General features: G+C 48.9%; 1 protein-coding gene across 1 annotated transcript in view; it reads right to left on the reverse strand.

Annotated features, from left to right (window-relative positions):
* Rbm20 (RNA binding motif protein 20) overlaps window positions 1–17,961 on the reverse strand; it is a 205,746-nt gene that overhangs the window by 6,119 nt on the left and 181,666 nt on the right. Inside the window, 6 exon segments of the mRNA XM_028875066.2 lie at window positions 4,917–5,051; window positions 6,740–7,394; window positions 8,415–8,474; window positions 8,477–8,518; window positions 15,755–16,161; window positions 16,164–16,426. Of these exon segments, the coding sequence (XP_028730899.2) occupies window positions 4,917–5,051; window positions 6,740–7,394; window positions 8,415–8,474; window positions 8,477–8,518; window positions 15,755–16,161; window positions 16,164–16,426 (1,562 nt within the window).

Raw genomic sequence — 17,961 nt, forward strand, 5'->3', positions numbered from 1 at the left:
CAGGAGAAGCGAGGAAGCCCAAGAGGACTGCTTGCAGCCTGCCAGCCCAGAGCTCCACACTGCAGCTTGGAACTGTCCCTCTGCTGTCCCTCTACTGTGCCCCTGTCCACCTGCTGTCTGTAGAGCCCTCAGCATTCAGCCACAATCCCCAGAAGTGAGAGGGTGTCACTCAGCCTAGCTGTCTCAAGGGGCTGAATGTCCTTCTCCTTCACCCTCTACTCCTACCCTCTATGCAGAGGATGGACACGTGGCCCTGTTAGGTGGGGGAGGGGGACTGGGGGGATTAAGGGTTGGAGAGCAAGCTCAGGCTGCTGCTGCTGGCAAATGGGCATCAAGCAAGGCCCAGTTTCTTCTGTTGTCACAAAATAGTTATGTGCTGGCCACTGCTGCTGCTCCCCAGGAGCATTGGAGACACATAACCCAAGAGAAAAGCTGCTGGGAAAGAACTTAAGTCAGAGTCGTGCCTTGCCTTCTGTCCTGTCCCACATCCTATGGGCAGCAGGGTGCAGCTGAGCTGTGTAAACCAGACCATGGACTCCTCATCCCTGTCCTGGGGACCCCACGAGAAGTAGAACCACCTCAGGTGAGTCCACGGAAACTGAGGCAGGAGCCAAATTGTGCAGCCATGGCTCCTTTCAACCAGAGGGTTACAACCAGCATCTGTGGGGTTATGTGTGAGATTTCCCTTGAGCAAAGTCTCCTGCCACACCACCAAAACCAAAACCAAACAGCTTGGAAGCAATAGCAACAGTGCAGGAAAGCAGCGTTTAGGGTCAGACAGGCAAGCACTCTTATTTAAGCTGTGACCTCAGAGGCACTGCTGGACTTCCCTGAGATGAGTTGTCTGTGAACTAGGAAGAATGATGACACACACACCTGTCACTTTGTGTGGTGCTCAGAAAAACAGTAGTTTAGGAACACAGAAACCGAGCATCCGAGCACTGGGCTTCACCCACTCTCCAGCCTTTCCCAAGGCTGCCCGGAGAACCACTTCCATGGCTTGGCTGTAACTTTCTTCCCAGGCCCTGCCCAGTGGGTTGGGTCAATTGCAGTAATCAAAAGACAGCATTAGGGAAGGATGCGTGGAGGCAGAGGCTCCTCAAACGACAGTGCAACCCAGGAGCTGTGAGACCACCACAGTGTCTGCCACCACAGCCTTAGGATGCCCAAATGTAGGGACCAGAGAACGGTGGTACCGAGAAACACTGCCCTAGCCACGGTGAGATCAGGAGCCACCGAGTGCTCCATTTCTGCAGGCTTTATTAAGTACTGTCATTAAAGCCGCATCTGCCTCCTAATAATAGCTCCTGGCACGGATAATTATGACTCTGTCATCCTAGTAAAGCCCGTGTTGGAAAGAGGGGACGCTCACCTTTGCCAGCGGTGCTATTTGGTTATAGTAAGAGCAGGCCTTGGCAGGCTCACACTGCCTGGAGTCACAAAGTGCTAGCCTGAATCACAAGTGCCCTTCTCTAGCCATGAACACCCCCAGTCCCTGACAACAAGATTGACCTCGCCACTCTCCCAGTGGGGTGCCCCGTCCTTGCATCCTGTATTTCACCTCTGTGCTCTCCACAGGGACCGGAATGCTGTCTCTCATGTTTCTAGAAATCTCTCTGCAGTAGTGACCGATCCTGGGGTGTAAAGTGTTACAGCCCCATGGAGAAGTAATTCCAAACAATCCATCAGACCTTCCTAAATTCCTGTTACTGGAAGGCACTACGGCCTTGCATTCATTTCCTCCTCAAAATAAGTCTACACGGAGGCTTCTTTTACTAGGTTCATAGAGACAACGAGCTCAAAGCAAAGAGGTTAAATAAGTTGCTATTTATCGCCCAGCCATCAGATAGCGGAGATGGAATTTGAACCCCGGAATAAGAGGCCGCAGTCTGTGCTCTTCAGCACAGAAATGGCCTTTCCTTCACTGTTCCTGAACGGAAGGAAGAGCAGCTGGCCGCATGGCTAGGGAACAGACATCCCGAGTTCCTGAACTGGATGTGTGATCTTGAGAAAGTTCTTTGGTCTCTCCTCCTATCAAACACAGAACACAGTAGCATCCCTTCCTGGAGGGTGTGGGAGTGTGGAGACCAATGAGCTATGGGCTTTCTGGGCTTCAATGCCCATCACCAGGTAGACAGACAGAGTGTGGTATATCCAAATCCATAAAGCAGTACAGGTGCATATGTATGTCAAAACAGACAAACCACACTCTTTAAATATGTGTTCTTCATTGTATGCCAATTACACTCTAATATAGCCCTTTATAAAAACAAAATCAGATACCATTTTCCTCCTAACAGGTTGGCAGAGATTAAAACCTGAGGTAGGGAATGGGAATTCTCCCTGGAGGTGGCACTGAAGGCTGTTATCCTCTTTTGGGAGTGCAATTTAGTAGCAATTATAACATTTTCAATGCAAATCTACATGGCCCCACAACGCACCCGGGCTTGGCTAGCATCCTGTCCCACAGAAACGCTGGCATGTGCACAAAGGGAACCACACAGCACCTGTGGACAGCAGCAGAGGACAGAGGCCAAGGACACACTCCTAGAATCTGAATCCTAACACCAGCCCTTACCACCCAGGAGCCATGGGACTGTATCTTGGATTCCCTACCTGTGAAGCAGGGATTTCAACTGTCACCTGCTTCATCCATGTTTGGAGAGTGCTCAATAATGCATACAGAGCACTAACAAAACTGAGGGGTGACCAAGGACAGTCAATAAAGCTTAGCTGTTAACACATGTTCACCATGGAAAAACGAACAAACAGGAAACTACTTAAGTGTTCACCTGTAAAGGATCGGCAACGAATGGTGCAGATTTCAGGATGGAGTGCTCTCTGTGTACTGACATGAAGAGATCTCTAAGACCTGCTGCTACAGAGCATGGAGTGTATGGGAGAAAAATCATTGAGCATGGCAGCAACCACCTCTGAGGCTGGGGAGGGACAGTTAGGACCAGTACTGACTTTATATGGTCTTCGCTTTTTTAATTTGTTATAAAAGCTTTCACCCTTTCTGTAGTGGAAAGCAATAATGAAAAGACGTGAAGGAAGCAGGAGTCACTCTTAATTTTTGCTGTCACTTGATTTCAAGTTCCTGCCTGAGATTTGCTCCTCTCTCAGTTCCCTCGGGATGCAAGGCACAGCACCGCATGATCCAGCCAGGGTTTGCCGAAGAGATGACTCCATGGACGAGCTGAAGCCTCTGAAAGGCAGGTTCTGCAGCATCGGTGTCCGGAGTTACAGTGCCTGAGAGCATTGTGATTCATTCTAAGGACAGGGATCAGTGGTAAGAGTGCTTGCGTGAGGACCCGAGTTCTAATCCCTGGCATTCATACAAAAATCCAAGCGTAGCTGCACTGTCTGGAAACCTCAGCTTTGGGGGACAGAGAGAGGCAGATCCCAGGCGTTGGCTCGCTAAGGCCCAGAGCAGTGAGGGGAGCTCCTGTCTCAAGGGAATAAGGTGAGAAAAGCTAAAAGAGGGTCCATCTGATACCTCCCTCTGGACTCTATATCACCTGCATGGTTACGCACACACGCACACGCACGCACGCACACGCACACACACATGCACACACACGCACACACGCACGCACACACAAGTGCGCGCTATACATATGTAAGTTTTGTTTTTGAGAGATACTATGCAGCAAGTTTTTTAAGAAGATTTGTCATTTTTCAAATCTAGGTCTATAAAAGTGACATATTACAGAAAAAGAAGAAAAATAACAGAAACATGGATGGAAAGGCCAAGCCTCCACACTGGTGTCTTCCCTGGGTCACCGCATGGCTGTCAGCTTCTAGCACGTCCTTGTGACACCTTCCGAAGAGACACTTCCCCAAGCATCCCCTCTGAAAAGCTGCTCCTCCTTTATCCTTCAGTTTCTAATCTTTCAGAGCCAATGCAGATTGCAGACCTCAGTCCAGGAGAGGTCACCAGTGTACACTACCGCCCTACTCACCAGTGTACACCACCGCCCTACTCACCAGTGTACACCACCGCCCTACTCACTAGTGTAACCACCGCCCTACTCACTAGTGTAACCACCGCCCTACTCACTAGTGTAACCACTGCCCTACTCACTAGTGTAACCACCGCCCTACTCACTAGTGTAACCACCGCCCTACTCACTAGTGTAACTACCACTCTACTCACTAGTGTAACCACCGCCCTACTCACCAGTGTACACCACCGCCCTACTCACCAGTGTACACCACCGCCCTACTCACCAGTGTACACCACCGCCCTACTCACCAGTGTAACCACTGCCCTACTCACTAGTGTAACCACCGCCCTACTCACTAGTGTAACCACTGCCCTACTCACCAGTGTACACCACCGCCCTACTCACCAGTGTACACCACCTCCATACTTAATTAAAAACCCACTCACTGGTCCAACCCCCCTTCTATGGATGAGGAGAATAAGACTCAGGAAGGTAAGACATGCCTGAAGACACAAGAACATCCATGAACAGATGGACAAGGGCTCAGTGTCTGTTCCATGTACCCTGGACAACTTCAGTCCACTCTGTGGCCTCAGAGAAGCAGATCTTTCAAGGAGAAAAGTCAGGCAGCATTGTTCTGGGACAGTACAGGACAGGGACACACAGGAAGATGGCAGCAGAGGGGTTTCCTTTTAGTTCACAATTGGGAGGTAGCTGGGCTTCTGTTTCCTGCCTGTACAAGGCCTGGGCTTCCCTGGTGGGAAACAGGCCTTTCTAGTCACGGTTTGGTCCTGTGGTGTTTGGTCTGCTCTGGGAGCCTGAAACTGTAAGAACTTTACCATCGTGCAGATCTGGGTTCTTGCATCATACCTTCAAACAGCGATGACGACAGCCCTGGAGCTCCTCCACCACCTTAGAACTGCCATTTCCTGGAGCAGTTCAGGAAGGACGGTGCGTTTCACCTACCTAGGGGAATGCTGAGCTCGCTGAACACGTCCTCCGGCTCCCAGGAAGGCAAGGAAAGCGGCTCCTTCAGCTCTGCTTCAGTGAAGTCTGGTGATCTCACATCCAGAGATTTCAGTTCCATGTACCTGGAGTTTTCTGCAAAACACGAGCCCGTGGGGTGGGGGACAGGGACAAACCACACACACACACACACACACACACACACACACACACACACACGAAGAAGAAGAAGAAGAAGAAGAAGAAGAAGAAGAAGAAGAAGAAGAAGAAGAAGAAGAAGAAGAAGAAGAAGAAAAAGAAAAGAAAAAAGAAAGAAAAAAAATAATGAAACACACAGCAGGCCTCAAAGAGTTCCTGTAATTCTATCCCCTGCACTGTGTGACTGGGAATTGTCCCTTGGACTGCTTAATCATGAGAGGCTGGGGCTGCTAATTAGAACCAAAGTGCTATAATTAAGAGCATTTTCCACTGCCAAAAAAATGCCACACGCCATAAAACTTGGCACATCTTTGCACTTGGCACATGGGGATGGTTGGTAATACCTTCACTTGGATGATCCGCCCTTCGCTACCCCCAATCAGTATCACCCCATTTCTGCAAGCAGAAGAATCCTTAAAGGGCAGAAATTGGGCTGACATCCACCAAGCCTGAACAAAGAGGCGATGCTGCTCTCACCCCACGCTTGTGAAGCAGCCCTATTAAATATGAACTCCAAATACTGGGTAAATTAATAGACCTCCAGACCAGCACTTGTTGAGACCCATACCACAAAACAAAAAGGGGCTCAATCAGACAGAGGTGAAAACGTCAGTTTCTTATTTATGCTTGCTCTAGATGGGCCGGGCCTCTGTCTCTCTAGCAACAGCAGACTGATCAAGACAGTTTCCATGGAGACTCAGATCCCGGCAGGTGAAAAACTGCTCAGGTCAGCTTGACATGGAGGAAAGCCCAAGCCTCTGGGCCACCCACAAGCTTGAGCTACCCACAAGGCTCTGGGATGAGATGATTTTTTTTTTTTCAGTCTGCCCCCTGTGTTTTCTGCTTCACGGGTTTTACTTCAGCCTTGGTCATGCTGTGAGTTCTCTATAAAATGAATCTCTAGTTATTTTCACTGTAAGAGTCTTAAGGACTACTCACCCTCCCTCCACCTACCCCCTTTCCCCAGCTCTGGATGGATCTGTTTCCATCTGGCAGAGAAGCCAGGGGCTTAGCCCATTTTAGACTCCTTAGTTCATGATGTCACAGCGCTGAGCATAGACACAACATCACCTCCGGTGGAGGTGGACTTGTTTCTAGAATAAGTCCTCTTTCGCTATCTGACCCTGGGGAAAGACAGGTCTGAGGTAGTTAGAAGGGAAGCAAGCCAAGTGCTTTAGCACAGTCCCACTTCTCTGTGCGATTTTCTCTCACCTGCCCCCTCGTCAAAGAAATAATTACCAGGGGGTCTCCACTGTTTAGGAAAGGGCAGCAAGCCATCAAAAAGAATCCAAACTTTTTTTTTCTTTTCAAATACCGAAAACTCAGCCTGATCTTAGTTGCCCGTGTCTATGTGGGACCCCATAATCTGAGAAATCGAGCCTATCTGAGGCTGCCTCTCAGAACTCAGGTGGCTCCTGTCGGATTTTTTCCCCCAATTTGCCTGAGAGCTCTAACAGTCTAGCCCCGCCTTCAGAGGCTTCCTTCTACACATGACTTTCTGCCTCAGCTTTAAAGTGAGTTGAAAGTTCCCATATGTCTGTTCCAGTCTGCACATGCCCACATGTCCTGAGGGAAGCAGTGGTCCAGTCTGCCCAACCACCCGTGGAGGAAAGGAAGGTAGTTACCCTCAGTCAATGCGCCTTGGCAAGCCTGGCCTTGGAGGTCGCCTTCAGTAGTGGGGCTGGCTTTCTCTTCCAGGGGGCTGACTTCATGATCCCCACCTTCAGGGGACCCCTTGGCTTTGCAGTCATCGAGAAAAGGGCTGGACTGCCGGGCCCTCTCATCTGCTGGCTGGAGGGAAGACATTTGCTGGGCTGTGGGGGCCAGACGCACATCTGAGCCCTCTGCTCCTCTTGCCTCCTTCTCACAGCAATCTGAGACCTCCAGTGAGAGGCCTGTCGCGCATTCAGCTGGCTTCCGCTCAGCATCCAGATTTAGGCCAGGCATCTCCATGTCCGTGTCATTGGGACAGCTTGTGGAAGTAGACGGCAGTTGTCTGGGCAGCGTGAAGCTGATTTCTGTATCCCCATTCCCTATGGTTTCCCCCTGCTTGGTGAAATCTTTGGCCAAGTCCAAACCTAAGGTGGCTGTCACACAGGGATATATTTCAGGGAGGATTTTGTCTTTCTGGGCAATGGGCATAATTTCTTCCAGCTCTGGGATGTCTGGTTCCATGATGAAGTCTTCTTCCCCTACTTCATCCACTGTGACCAGCTCCTCCATGTTTGTGGGGTACCAGCTGTCCCCCTCGGCCTCACTTCCGCTCTCCCAATCTTGTTCCTGCATAAGAATGGGTAACAGATGGTGACTAGGAATATTCACCCAGAAGCTGTATACATTGGCTAAAGAAGCCCTTGCACCAGAAAGACCATTCTTTCTTCTCCGTGGGAAGCATTGACTGGGTACTTAGGGGATGGGGGCCCCTCAAGTCTCACCTTACTCCTTTATGGCATCCAAATTGGCACAGGCTTCAGAACAAGCCCTTGATGCCTGATCTGCTGTTTGAAACGACACAAGGCTCCCTGCCCATGCTATGTAATAGGTATTCATTCGGTAAATATTTTTGAATGAATAAACTATAAATGCAACATACTTATCAGAGCTCTTTCTGTGTATGTGTGGACATCACTAAGGTGACTGAAGAAAAACCACTCACAAATGTGCTCCAAACCCCCCTCTCTCAGCAAAGGTGCAACTTCCACGCTCACACTCGCCCTCCTGTACTTTTCCCTTGGAGTTCCCAGCAGCCTACGGATTGGCACACAGATTCAGGAGGGTAGTTTCCCCTGACCGGAAAGGCATGAAACTGGCCATCATCCAAGGACATTTCTTTTGCCTGTGGAAGCCCAGCCCAGGAGGACGATAATTGGATTTTGATTTTTAACTAAGTAAAAACAGCCTTTAAAAATTAACAATATGTCTTGTTAATCTCAGGGTCTGTCTGGGCCTTCTGCACTAGGACTCCCGCTTGCGTACTTGTGTCCTGACCCACTAGGGACCTGCCTATTTTGGGAGCCTGGCTCTGAAGCCTAAGTCTTTTCTGGGCATGTTTTCCTTTAGCAGCACAGCCAAGTTGCTGGAGAGGGAGGCGGAGCCCAGACGTGGGGCTGAAGGTCTCCCCAGTGAAGACGTCTAAAGACCTCCACAGACCATTCCTCCAGGAGCGCTGAGGCCGTCGGCGGAAGCACGTGTGGAGACCTGCTCACACTCCACGCAGCCGCTGTCAGGCATAAGCGACTCCTGTAACTGAGCCCCTGATGCTAACACATGGCACCACCCACAAGACGGGGACAAATTCACCTTCTTTGTCCTTGTGTTTTCTGGATCAGAGGACTCTGTCCCTTCCTGATGTCTGCCCGCTGATGGGGGCTTTCTTCCATGCCTTCCTGTTCCTCAATTCCAGCCTGGCAAGGGAAAAACAGAGCAAACACGACCAAGAGTGAGCAGAGAGGCTGGAGAAAGAGGGAATACAGAAGGAGAGGCAGATCTACATGCTTCTCCCCTGATCCCTCACAGTGCTAGGGGAACTGAGGCTCAGATAGGAGTTGCTCACTCACACAGATAGACAGACAGAAAAACATTCTGAAGCTGGCCCGTTGGCTTTCGGGGGACAGAAATCCCTGGCGACCTGAGTGTCTGCAGTGAGAGTGACTATAAGAAGCTAAAAGTGACCTAACTTGTGCAGGCAAGATGCTGGCCACTGTGGTGACGACATTTCCCTCCAATTTTACTCTCTCTCTCTCTCTCTCTCTCTCTCTCTCTCTCTCTTCTCTCTCTCTTCTCTCTCTCTCTCCACTTTATCTCCTTATGTGTAGGAAGGGAGCTGACACCCCACTGGTCCCTTGCCCTCCTCTCCCTGCTAGTCCCCGCCCAGTTCAGGTCCTCAGGCTAGTGACCCACATCTAGGAAACAGAGCAACTAAAAACAGGTGTTTGGTTTGAGAATTAGGGTTGCTAGGCAGCAACCGGGGGCAGCAATCTGTAGTCCACACAGTACTTTTACAACTTTGAAGTTACATTTGTGTATGTTTGTGTGTTTATGTATGTGCATGCACGTGTGCGCACGCTCATGTATGTACACTCATATGAGTACAGGTGACCATGGAGCAAAAGACATCAGATCTTATGGAGCTAGAGTTACAGACACTTGTGAGTTCCCCATTGTGTGTGCTGGGAACTAAACAAGGGTTCTCTGCAGGAGTGGTGTGCACTCTGACCCACTGATCCCTTCCACCAGCCCTGCAAAGTTACATTTTAAATGATTATATAAGTAACCACATAAAACCCTCAACTTGGCCTCTTGGCCTTCTTAGACTAAAATATTATCAATCTGATCCTTTGTAGAAAAGGCTTCGGGTCTGGAGAGATGACTCTGTAGTTACGAGCACTGGCTGCTTTTCCAGAGGACCCAGGTTTAATTCCAGTACCAGCGTGGTGGTTCACAGCTGTCTGTAACTCCAGTTCCTGGGGATGTGATGCCCTCCTCTGGTCTCCACAGACAGCAAGCATGCAAGGTGTACAGATAAACGTGCAGGCAAAACACCCATACATATGAAATAAATAAATATTTCTAAAAGAAAAGCCTTGCTAATTCTCACTTTAGAAGTTTCTAGAGTTTACTCTCCCATGACTAAACCTTGGTCATCAAATCAAGGCTACTTCCTAGGCTTCTTTGGGATACGAGACATTGTATTTTATCAACATTCTTGGCTAAAGTTGGTTCAAAGTAAAGGTTCTAGTTTTAATTACTTACAACCAGACACACCCCCTTGAGCTGATAAGGAGCCAATTGGAGCAGGAACTGGGGGCTGACAGGTATAACTGGTTATTACTGGATAGGGACAGTTGATGCAGTTGAGCTTTTCTCAAGTCTTCCATGGGCAGAGCAAAGCAGTTACCGCTGTCCTTGCAGCTATCAGAACCAACGATGGCCATTTACATTGTTGTTGTTTTAGTCTCCTTGAATAAATTATCCCTAGTCCTTTCTTATGAAAATAAACTCTATTTTTGAGTAGCTCCTGCAGACACAACTCCTGGTCAATACAGTGAAATATCCCGTCCAGTTCAAGCTTGGGGAGCAAAGGGTGGTAGCCTTAATGATGTAGCCGGAAGCCCCTCACCACAAAAACCTGTAAAAGGGAGCAGGGGGAGGGGGTTTCCAGGTTTCTCTTTGCCCTCTAGACAGCTCTAGGTGAGAAGGGCACTTTTGGGGGAACAGACAAACGGAATCCATACCCAGCTCCCCCACCTCATAGACCAAGGCAGTAGGTCTCAGCTGTGGTAAGCAGGTGTTGCCACCACGGAGCCAGGAATCCTGCTCAGCTACAGTCTCTTTTCTATTTTCTACAAGGCAATCCAAAAGGATCCTCTGAAGATGGAAAAAGAGTCACATCCCCTGTGCACTTTCTTGTCAGATTTCCTTTATTTCCCCTTTCATTGGCGACTGAGAATCTTTAATCTGCACTCAAGGCCCCACATGCTACGGCTCCTGTGGACAAATGCATCTCACCTCCCAATCCATTAACCACAAGGAGCCTTTGCACATGCTGCTCCCTCTATCTGATCTTCCTTTTCACTCCCAAAGTATGCAGTCTTCCTTCAAATCTCCACAGGGAAGCCTTGAACCCACTACAGCTACTGACAGCATCTTACAGCTCTCCTGCTTAGCATCACTCCTGTTTGTTCACTCAAAGAGTGGCATGGCCTAGATGGCCATGTCCCAGAATGCTGGGGTCTCTGAACCGAGCACGAGCGGTTTTTCTATTTCTCCTCCTCCTCCTCCTTCTTTGTTTTTCGAGACAGGGTTTCTCTGTGTAGCCTTGGCTGTCCTGGATCTTACCTTGTAGACCAGGCTGGCCTCAAACTCACAGAGATCCACCTGGCTCTGCTGGAGTGCTGGGATTAAAGGCGTGCAACACCACCGCCTAGTGAAACCTTTGTTGTGCAAAGTCTCAGTTTCAGTCTCTCTCTCTCTCTCTCTCTCTCTCTCTCTCTCTCTCTCTCTCTTGTTTTTTGTTTTTCAAGATAGGGTTTCTTTGTAGCTTTGGAGCCTGTCCTGGATCTCGCTCTGTAGACCAGACTGGCCTCGAACTCACAGAGATCTGCCTGGCTCTGCCTCTATTTCTTCTTCTAGATTGTTCCCCCCACCCTCCCGTCGGGGTTTGTCTTCGGCAAGTCTCCAGCTGTGTGAGACTTAGAGATGTGGTTCAGACTACCCATTTTCTTGCGTGGTGTGTGTGTGGTGTGCATGCATGCATATGTGTGCGTGCGTGCGTGCGTGCGTGCGTGCGTGCGTGCGTGCGTGCGTGTGTGTGTGTGTGTGTGTGTGTGTGTGTGTGGTGCCCACATACATATGTGTGTACATGTTTGTGTACAGGCACATATGTGCACAGCATGTATGTATGCATCAGAAGACAACTTGGGTATTGGTCCTCATCTTCCACCTCGTTTTAGACAAGGCATCTTTGTTGTTTGCCATGGTACCACACTAGGTGGCCCACAGGCTTCCAGCGATTTTCCTGTCTGTACCTCCCATTTCATCATAGGATCACTGTGATTATAGACATGTGCTACTACATCCAGCTTTACCTGAGTCTGGAGACATGCTTGCAATGAAAAAAATGTACCCACCCTGGACTTTCTAAAGCATGAGAGACTCCATGCATATCTGTAGAGCTGGGTCTTGCTCTAAGAGGAGGGAGATCTTGTGGCAGGGGCATGCGCTCCGCATGGTAGCCACCATCTGGAGCTGAGCAGTCACCAACCCTTGCTTGGCCTCACTCATCCTACCACCCCTCGGGCTTGGCTTGCCTGGACACATCGTGGTCCTTGACTCCTCCCTTCTAGAAGGATGGGCTGCAGCTTCTTTCCCTCACCCTCTCTCAGTGACTTGATTTCTTTCTTTCTTTCTGGGGTTCTAAGGTCAGGTCTGGATTTGACCACCTGTTACCACTGAGAAATTTGGCCACCTGTTCTCCACCTGTAGAGATTTCAGAGCATCTGTCAGGAGCATAAGCGCACTAAACACTATTGCGGCCTAATAATCACCCCTACTTAGCAAACACTAGAGCGTGGCCTAGCTCTCAGGAGTCAGACCTTTGCCTCCTCCACAGACACTTGTTCAACACCCACGCTGTGCCAAGCTCTACTCCAAGGACAGGGACAAGGCTGTGAACACAAAAGATTATTGCGTCGTAGAGATGGCGTCTGGGGGTTGTGGGGTGAGAGCAGACACTATGTTACATAATGCTACTAAGCGGTGTGTACACAGACCACTCTGAGCACAGAAAGGCAGGAGGAGACAGAAGTGGGGTGGGATGTGGAGATGCTACACAGCAGCCATGAGTGAGGACAAAGATGCTAAGAACAAGCCAAGTGGACTTGTGGGGAAGGAAGACTCCATGCCAAGGGCACCCTGTGCAGAGACCTGCCAACTCACCCTGCTGGCCTTTCCTTGAGGTGCTGAGACACCCCCAACTTCTTACCACTTCTGAGCAAATACAGCTGTCCCGTGGTGTCTATGGTGTCTGTAGTGTGTGTGTGTATGTGTGTGTGTGTGTGTGTCCCAGATTCCTCTCACACGCCAGGGTCTGCAGGTGCCTAAGGCCCTTATATAAAATGCCTCCTGTTTGCCTATAACCCACACATACCCTCTCATAAACTTTAAATCACCTCTGGATTACTTTCTATTCCTGGTGCTATGCAAACACTATATGAATAGTTATTTTACTGTCTTCTTTAGATATAACATTTTTTTTTAAGGTTTGTAGATATTCATTCAAGACAAAACTTATTCACAAAATATTTTCAATTTGTGGTGGGTTGAATCCACAAACATGGAAACTAGGGATACAGTTTTAAAAAGTGTATCCTCTTAAAATTATCAGCTGGCTATGCAGTGACACTTGGCTCAGTCTGGGAGGAAAGGACTGGACCTGCCTGGACTGAGTCTACCAGGTTGATTGCAGTCCTCGGGGGAGGATTTGCCCTGGAGGAGGTGGGAATGGGGGGTAGGCTGGGGGTAAGGGGAGGATGTGGGAGGGGGGAGAATAGGGGAACCCGTGGCTGATATGTAGAACTGAATGGTATTGTAAAATAAAATAAAAAGAGAGAGAGAGAGAGAGAGAGAGAGAGAGAAAGAGAGAGAGAGAGAAAAGTGTAGCAACTGAGAATCATAGACTCATCATTCGACGGCTTAGTTCCTAATACTGTTATTTTGAGAGGTGCTGGAAACTTTGGGAGCTGGGTAAAGTCAGCCACCGTTTGTCAGGTACTTTGGGGTATATCCCTGGCTTCCTGCTTTCTGCTCCCTCCTCTACTATGATGTGAACTGAAGGCCTCTGCCATGCCTTCCCTGCCATGCTGGTCCTAACACTTTGAACTGATGAATAAAGTAAGTCCTTCCTCCTTAAAAAAAAAAAAAAAAAAAAAAAAAAAAATATCAGCTGGCTTGCCAGGTTCTCAGAACCCAGTACAAGTCTTTAACAGGGCACAGTGAGTCTGTCCCACCCACTTCTCTGACATCACCTCCTGTGCAGTTCCTGGTTTGCCAGTTGAGAAAACATGGCAAACTTTGAAATGGACAACAGAGATTACTGGTAGGACCCCCTGTCCTTCTTTCCTTTATTTATTTATTTATTTATTATTTACTTACTTACTTAATGAATTAGTTATTAACTTAACTGGGGTTTGAATCCAGGGCCTCTTATAACTAGGCAATGCTCCACCACTGAGTTTCATCCTAGCCATTCACATTTTTATTTTGAGTCAGGGTCTCACTAAACTGCCCAGGCTGGCCTTGAACTTGAGATCCTTCTGCTTCTGTCTACTTCTCTGGATTACAGGTCTGTGCCACTAGGCCCAGGCCTGGTATCCTTTTCATAGAATGCTAGGCATTTATTTGTCTACCACATCCTTCTAAGTTATCTGATTCTTTAGTGGTCAGTAATTTTACATCTGTGCTGAAAACTGATCATTGGTCCTGATGCAGGCGCTTCTTACTCATCAAGATGCAAATGAGTTTTATCCAGTGAAGACTCAGCCAATCCCCCATTTCCTGCAGAAGACACCAGTGAGTGACACCTCACTAGCAAATCTGTGTCAATTTCTTATGTAAGTTGCCTGTTCATTAGCCTCTCTTTTGAGCTGACTTTATATCATATGCTGTTAAGATGAAATGTTAATAAAAATCTTTGGTGGGTGTTCACTGTGTGTTTCTAGCAGGATCATGATTTATACTTAAAAAATAGAGTCTTTAAACATGTCCTGCAAATGCAGCCGTGTTGAGTATCTGCAGGTTCTTGAAAACAATCATTTGCTCTCACTTCTGCCTGCTGCAGCTTATACCATGAATACCAAACTGGTTTTTGTCTATTTCCAATACCCAGCTCAATACCCTCCATGCGTAGCTTTTACTCTGTAATGTCAACTGCCTACAGAGCTGCTGATCCACTATAAACTTGGATTCTACTATATGCAGATTATTTTATGTTCGTTAGACCTGGGCCTCTACCATTTATGGGTTATGTCCTATTCACTGTGGTTTGCTTGTGTCTAGACCACCACCTGGCAGCCTTCTCGAGCATGGAGGAATGAAGGCTGGAATAATAGCCCAACGTGACTCTTCAGTGTTCATGGAATTAAGAATTGAACTCCTTATTTGGACTGTCACCAACTCCATCAGAGTGACTAGAAGATACGCACAGAGAATTTTAAGGATTAAGTTTCTTATGAAAACCCCTAAAACTCTACTACCTCATCTCTATTTAATAGGAGGCCTCGGGGCTGGAGAGATGGCTCAATGGTTAAGAGCACTGGCTGCTCTTCCAGAGAACCCGGGTTCAATTCCCAGCACCCACATGGCAGCTCACAACTGTCTGTAAGTTCAGATCTCCAGGATCTGACACCTTCACACCAATGCATATAAAATAAAGTTTAAAAAAAAAAATAGGAGGCCTCAGCTAAAAGGAAACACAAATCAAGTTAGAATCCCGACATTGCAACCAGCTGTCACTTAGATCCAAGTGTCTGCTCCACTGCTATCCTCTAAAGTGCCAGCTGGTTGCAATGTGCCTTTATTAAAATGAAATGAAAGTCTTATCTGGAGAAGCTCACCATGCTTGAGCTCGCAGTATAACTTTAAGGGTAGTGGCCATTTCTCCTTTCCTGTCCTTGGAGCCCAGAGCCAGTGATACTATTGGCAGGTGCATAAAATGGAGCAAGATCTAATCTCCCTTGAGTAACTGTGGGTGCCAACACCCAGGAACACTCCACCCTGGGCACACAGAACTACAAAGGGCCTTTCCATCAAGTCTCTCCTTAACTTCTAATGAAGGCAGCAAGGTCCCTGGGACTTGGAGCTGGATCACTCACTACAACTCTGGCCGCCTGTTTCCCAGCCTGGTCTCCGATCGAATAGCATCACGCTCTGTTTTCCCCCTCTGGAGTAACAGCGATCCTGACTTTCTGGGGTTGCTATGAGGATTAAGTGATAGTTGACAGAGTGTACTTTGTACAGTACCCTGCACATGGCAGCAGTCAGAAACATTCATTCCTTCTGCACACGTCCATCATCAATAGCCGAGGCTAGTGATTTCCTTCCAGGCCAGCCTCGCCTTCCCTAGGTTACATCTGCACCATTACCTCATTCTCCGCCGTTCTGCTTTCTTTTTTATCATCATCAGCGCCTCCTTGGTCTCTGTCAGGTCTCTTGGCTTTACTTTTCTCACTCTGCTTGGACTTGGCACCCTCCGGAGCCCTAGTGATCTTGAGTTCCAGTTCATCCTCCTTGCCTGAGTCCTCTGGGGGAGGGTGTCGAGTTTCCCGAGGTCTGGCCTCGTCTTTCCTCCTGAACCTTCCTGATATTTCCTGCTGCTGTTTGGGGTATTTGTCCAACTTGGCTTTAGGCTCCTTTCGATAGTAGCCATCTTCTCGGCCTTTGTAGCTGGACAAAGAATGGAGTGGGCTGGGGGACCCTGACCTCAGGTACTTTTCCCTGTGGCCCCTCCCTCCTTCAAGTCGCTCATCCAACTCAGCTTTGTCTAGTTGCCTGGGTAGTGTTTCCGGTCGTGTGCCCAAACATCTGTCCTGTCCCTCTTGTCCTCCCCGTTCTCCCTCCAGGGGACGGGCTCTCGGTCATCTTCTCTCCTTGCATAGGGAGAGTGCTCCCAGGAGTCCCGGCCATTGCCCCAGTCAGCCCGAGAAGGGCCTGGTGGACTGTGGGAAGAGCTGCAGGAAGTAAAACTTGGAGTGTGGGATCTCGGGGAAAGCGATCGGCTCACTGGGCTTCGAGAACGTGGCCGCTCTGCACCGTATCTGGGAGGGAGGAAAAAACAGCGTTTAGAAGCTGCAGAGCCCATACCCCACACCACCCAGATGTAGACGCACATAGTTCCTCTCAGAGATGTCCTTGGAACCACCTACCCACCTGGACATTTGTCAGTCACAAGCCAGCCCGACACAGGGTGGCCAGGAACATGCCTGTCCTCCCTCTTGAATTACAGGCATGGATTTCCACCTAAGCAGCTCTCTGCCCCCTCCCCTACAGTCTGCTCCTCAGAGCTGGGAAAGAGATTATATTGGTTTGTCTTAGTCCTACCTTACTTCCTCTTGGAAGCTCTGTTCAGGGTACCCACCCCAGGAGAGTCTTTTCCTGGGGATGTACAGGGTGAGGACTCCGAGGAAAGGGCTAAGTGGTGCGCTTGCCATGTCTGTCCTTGGAGACACTGACTACCCAGATCCAATGTTGCTTGCTTATAAGACTTGAAGCCACCCTCCACTGGGACCCCATCAGAGTATAGGTGATTTATCTTCCTTTTTCCCTCTCACTTAGACCTCATTACAAGCAGTTAGGATTCTGGGAATGGAAGGGGGCTGCTTATAGTCGGGGAGTGGCAGGAATGAGGAGGCAGGCTTAGCAATCCACAAAACAAAGAATTAGGAAGACATCTAAGGGTTGGCAAAGGACTCAGAACTCAGACCTGTTCAAATTTGAGAGGAAGACAGGAAACCCTCAGGAAGTGGCTCTGCCTAAGGTTCGGAGCCAAACTTCAATGTCTTCCCACTCTAGTTGCCACATAACCACAGGTGCCACATCTGTCCTTATACACACCATGAAAACCCAAGTAACCACCATTTTAAATGAAAAAAAAAATCAGACAAATAAAAATCCCAATCCTGAGCACTCACATGCTCTCTGAAGGCTATTGAGAGGATCACCTGAATCCCACACCTGACACCCTAAAAGGATGGGACATTTTCATTTTGTTCTCAAATCTAAAACAACAATGTACCCCTCACTGCCAGGACTCAGAGCTGCACCTCTTCCGGGACTAGGTGAGTCTCTTCGGCTGGACACTTGTCCTCCACAGTTAGGTTAGAGCACCCCCTGTGGCCACTCTGGAGACTGCAGACCTGGTCAGTTAAAAGAACTTAGTTGGAGCCAAACAACCGTCTTCCGTGTCCAGAGGGCCTAGTCCAGTCCCATGGGGGCTCCACAGCCACCAGTCCACAGTTCATGGACTTCCACTAGTGTGGTCCATCATCTCTGCACATCCTCCCATCATGATCTCGACGTCCCTCACCTGCAGTATCTCTCCTCTCTCATCTATTGGATTCCCGGAACTCAGCCTGGTGCCTGGCCATGGATCTCTGTATCTGCCTCCACCTGTCACTGGACAAAGGGTCTATGATGACAGCTAGGTTATTTGCTAGGCTGGTCACCAGAGTAGACTGGTCCAGGCACCCTCTGGACCAATGTAGGGGGATCAGGATCTGTCCCTGGTGCATGGGCAGGCTTCTGGAAATCCGGTGCCTGTGGTGTGACACCTTGCACAGCCTTGGTGCAGTGG

Source organism: Peromyscus leucopus, chromosome 1 (genome assembly GCF_004664715.2).
Source record: "Peromyscus leucopus breed LL Stock chromosome 1, UCI_PerLeu_2.1, whole genome shotgun sequence".
NCBI classification, from domain to species: Eukaryota; Metazoa; Chordata; class Mammalia; order Rodentia; family Cricetidae; genus Peromyscus; species Peromyscus leucopus.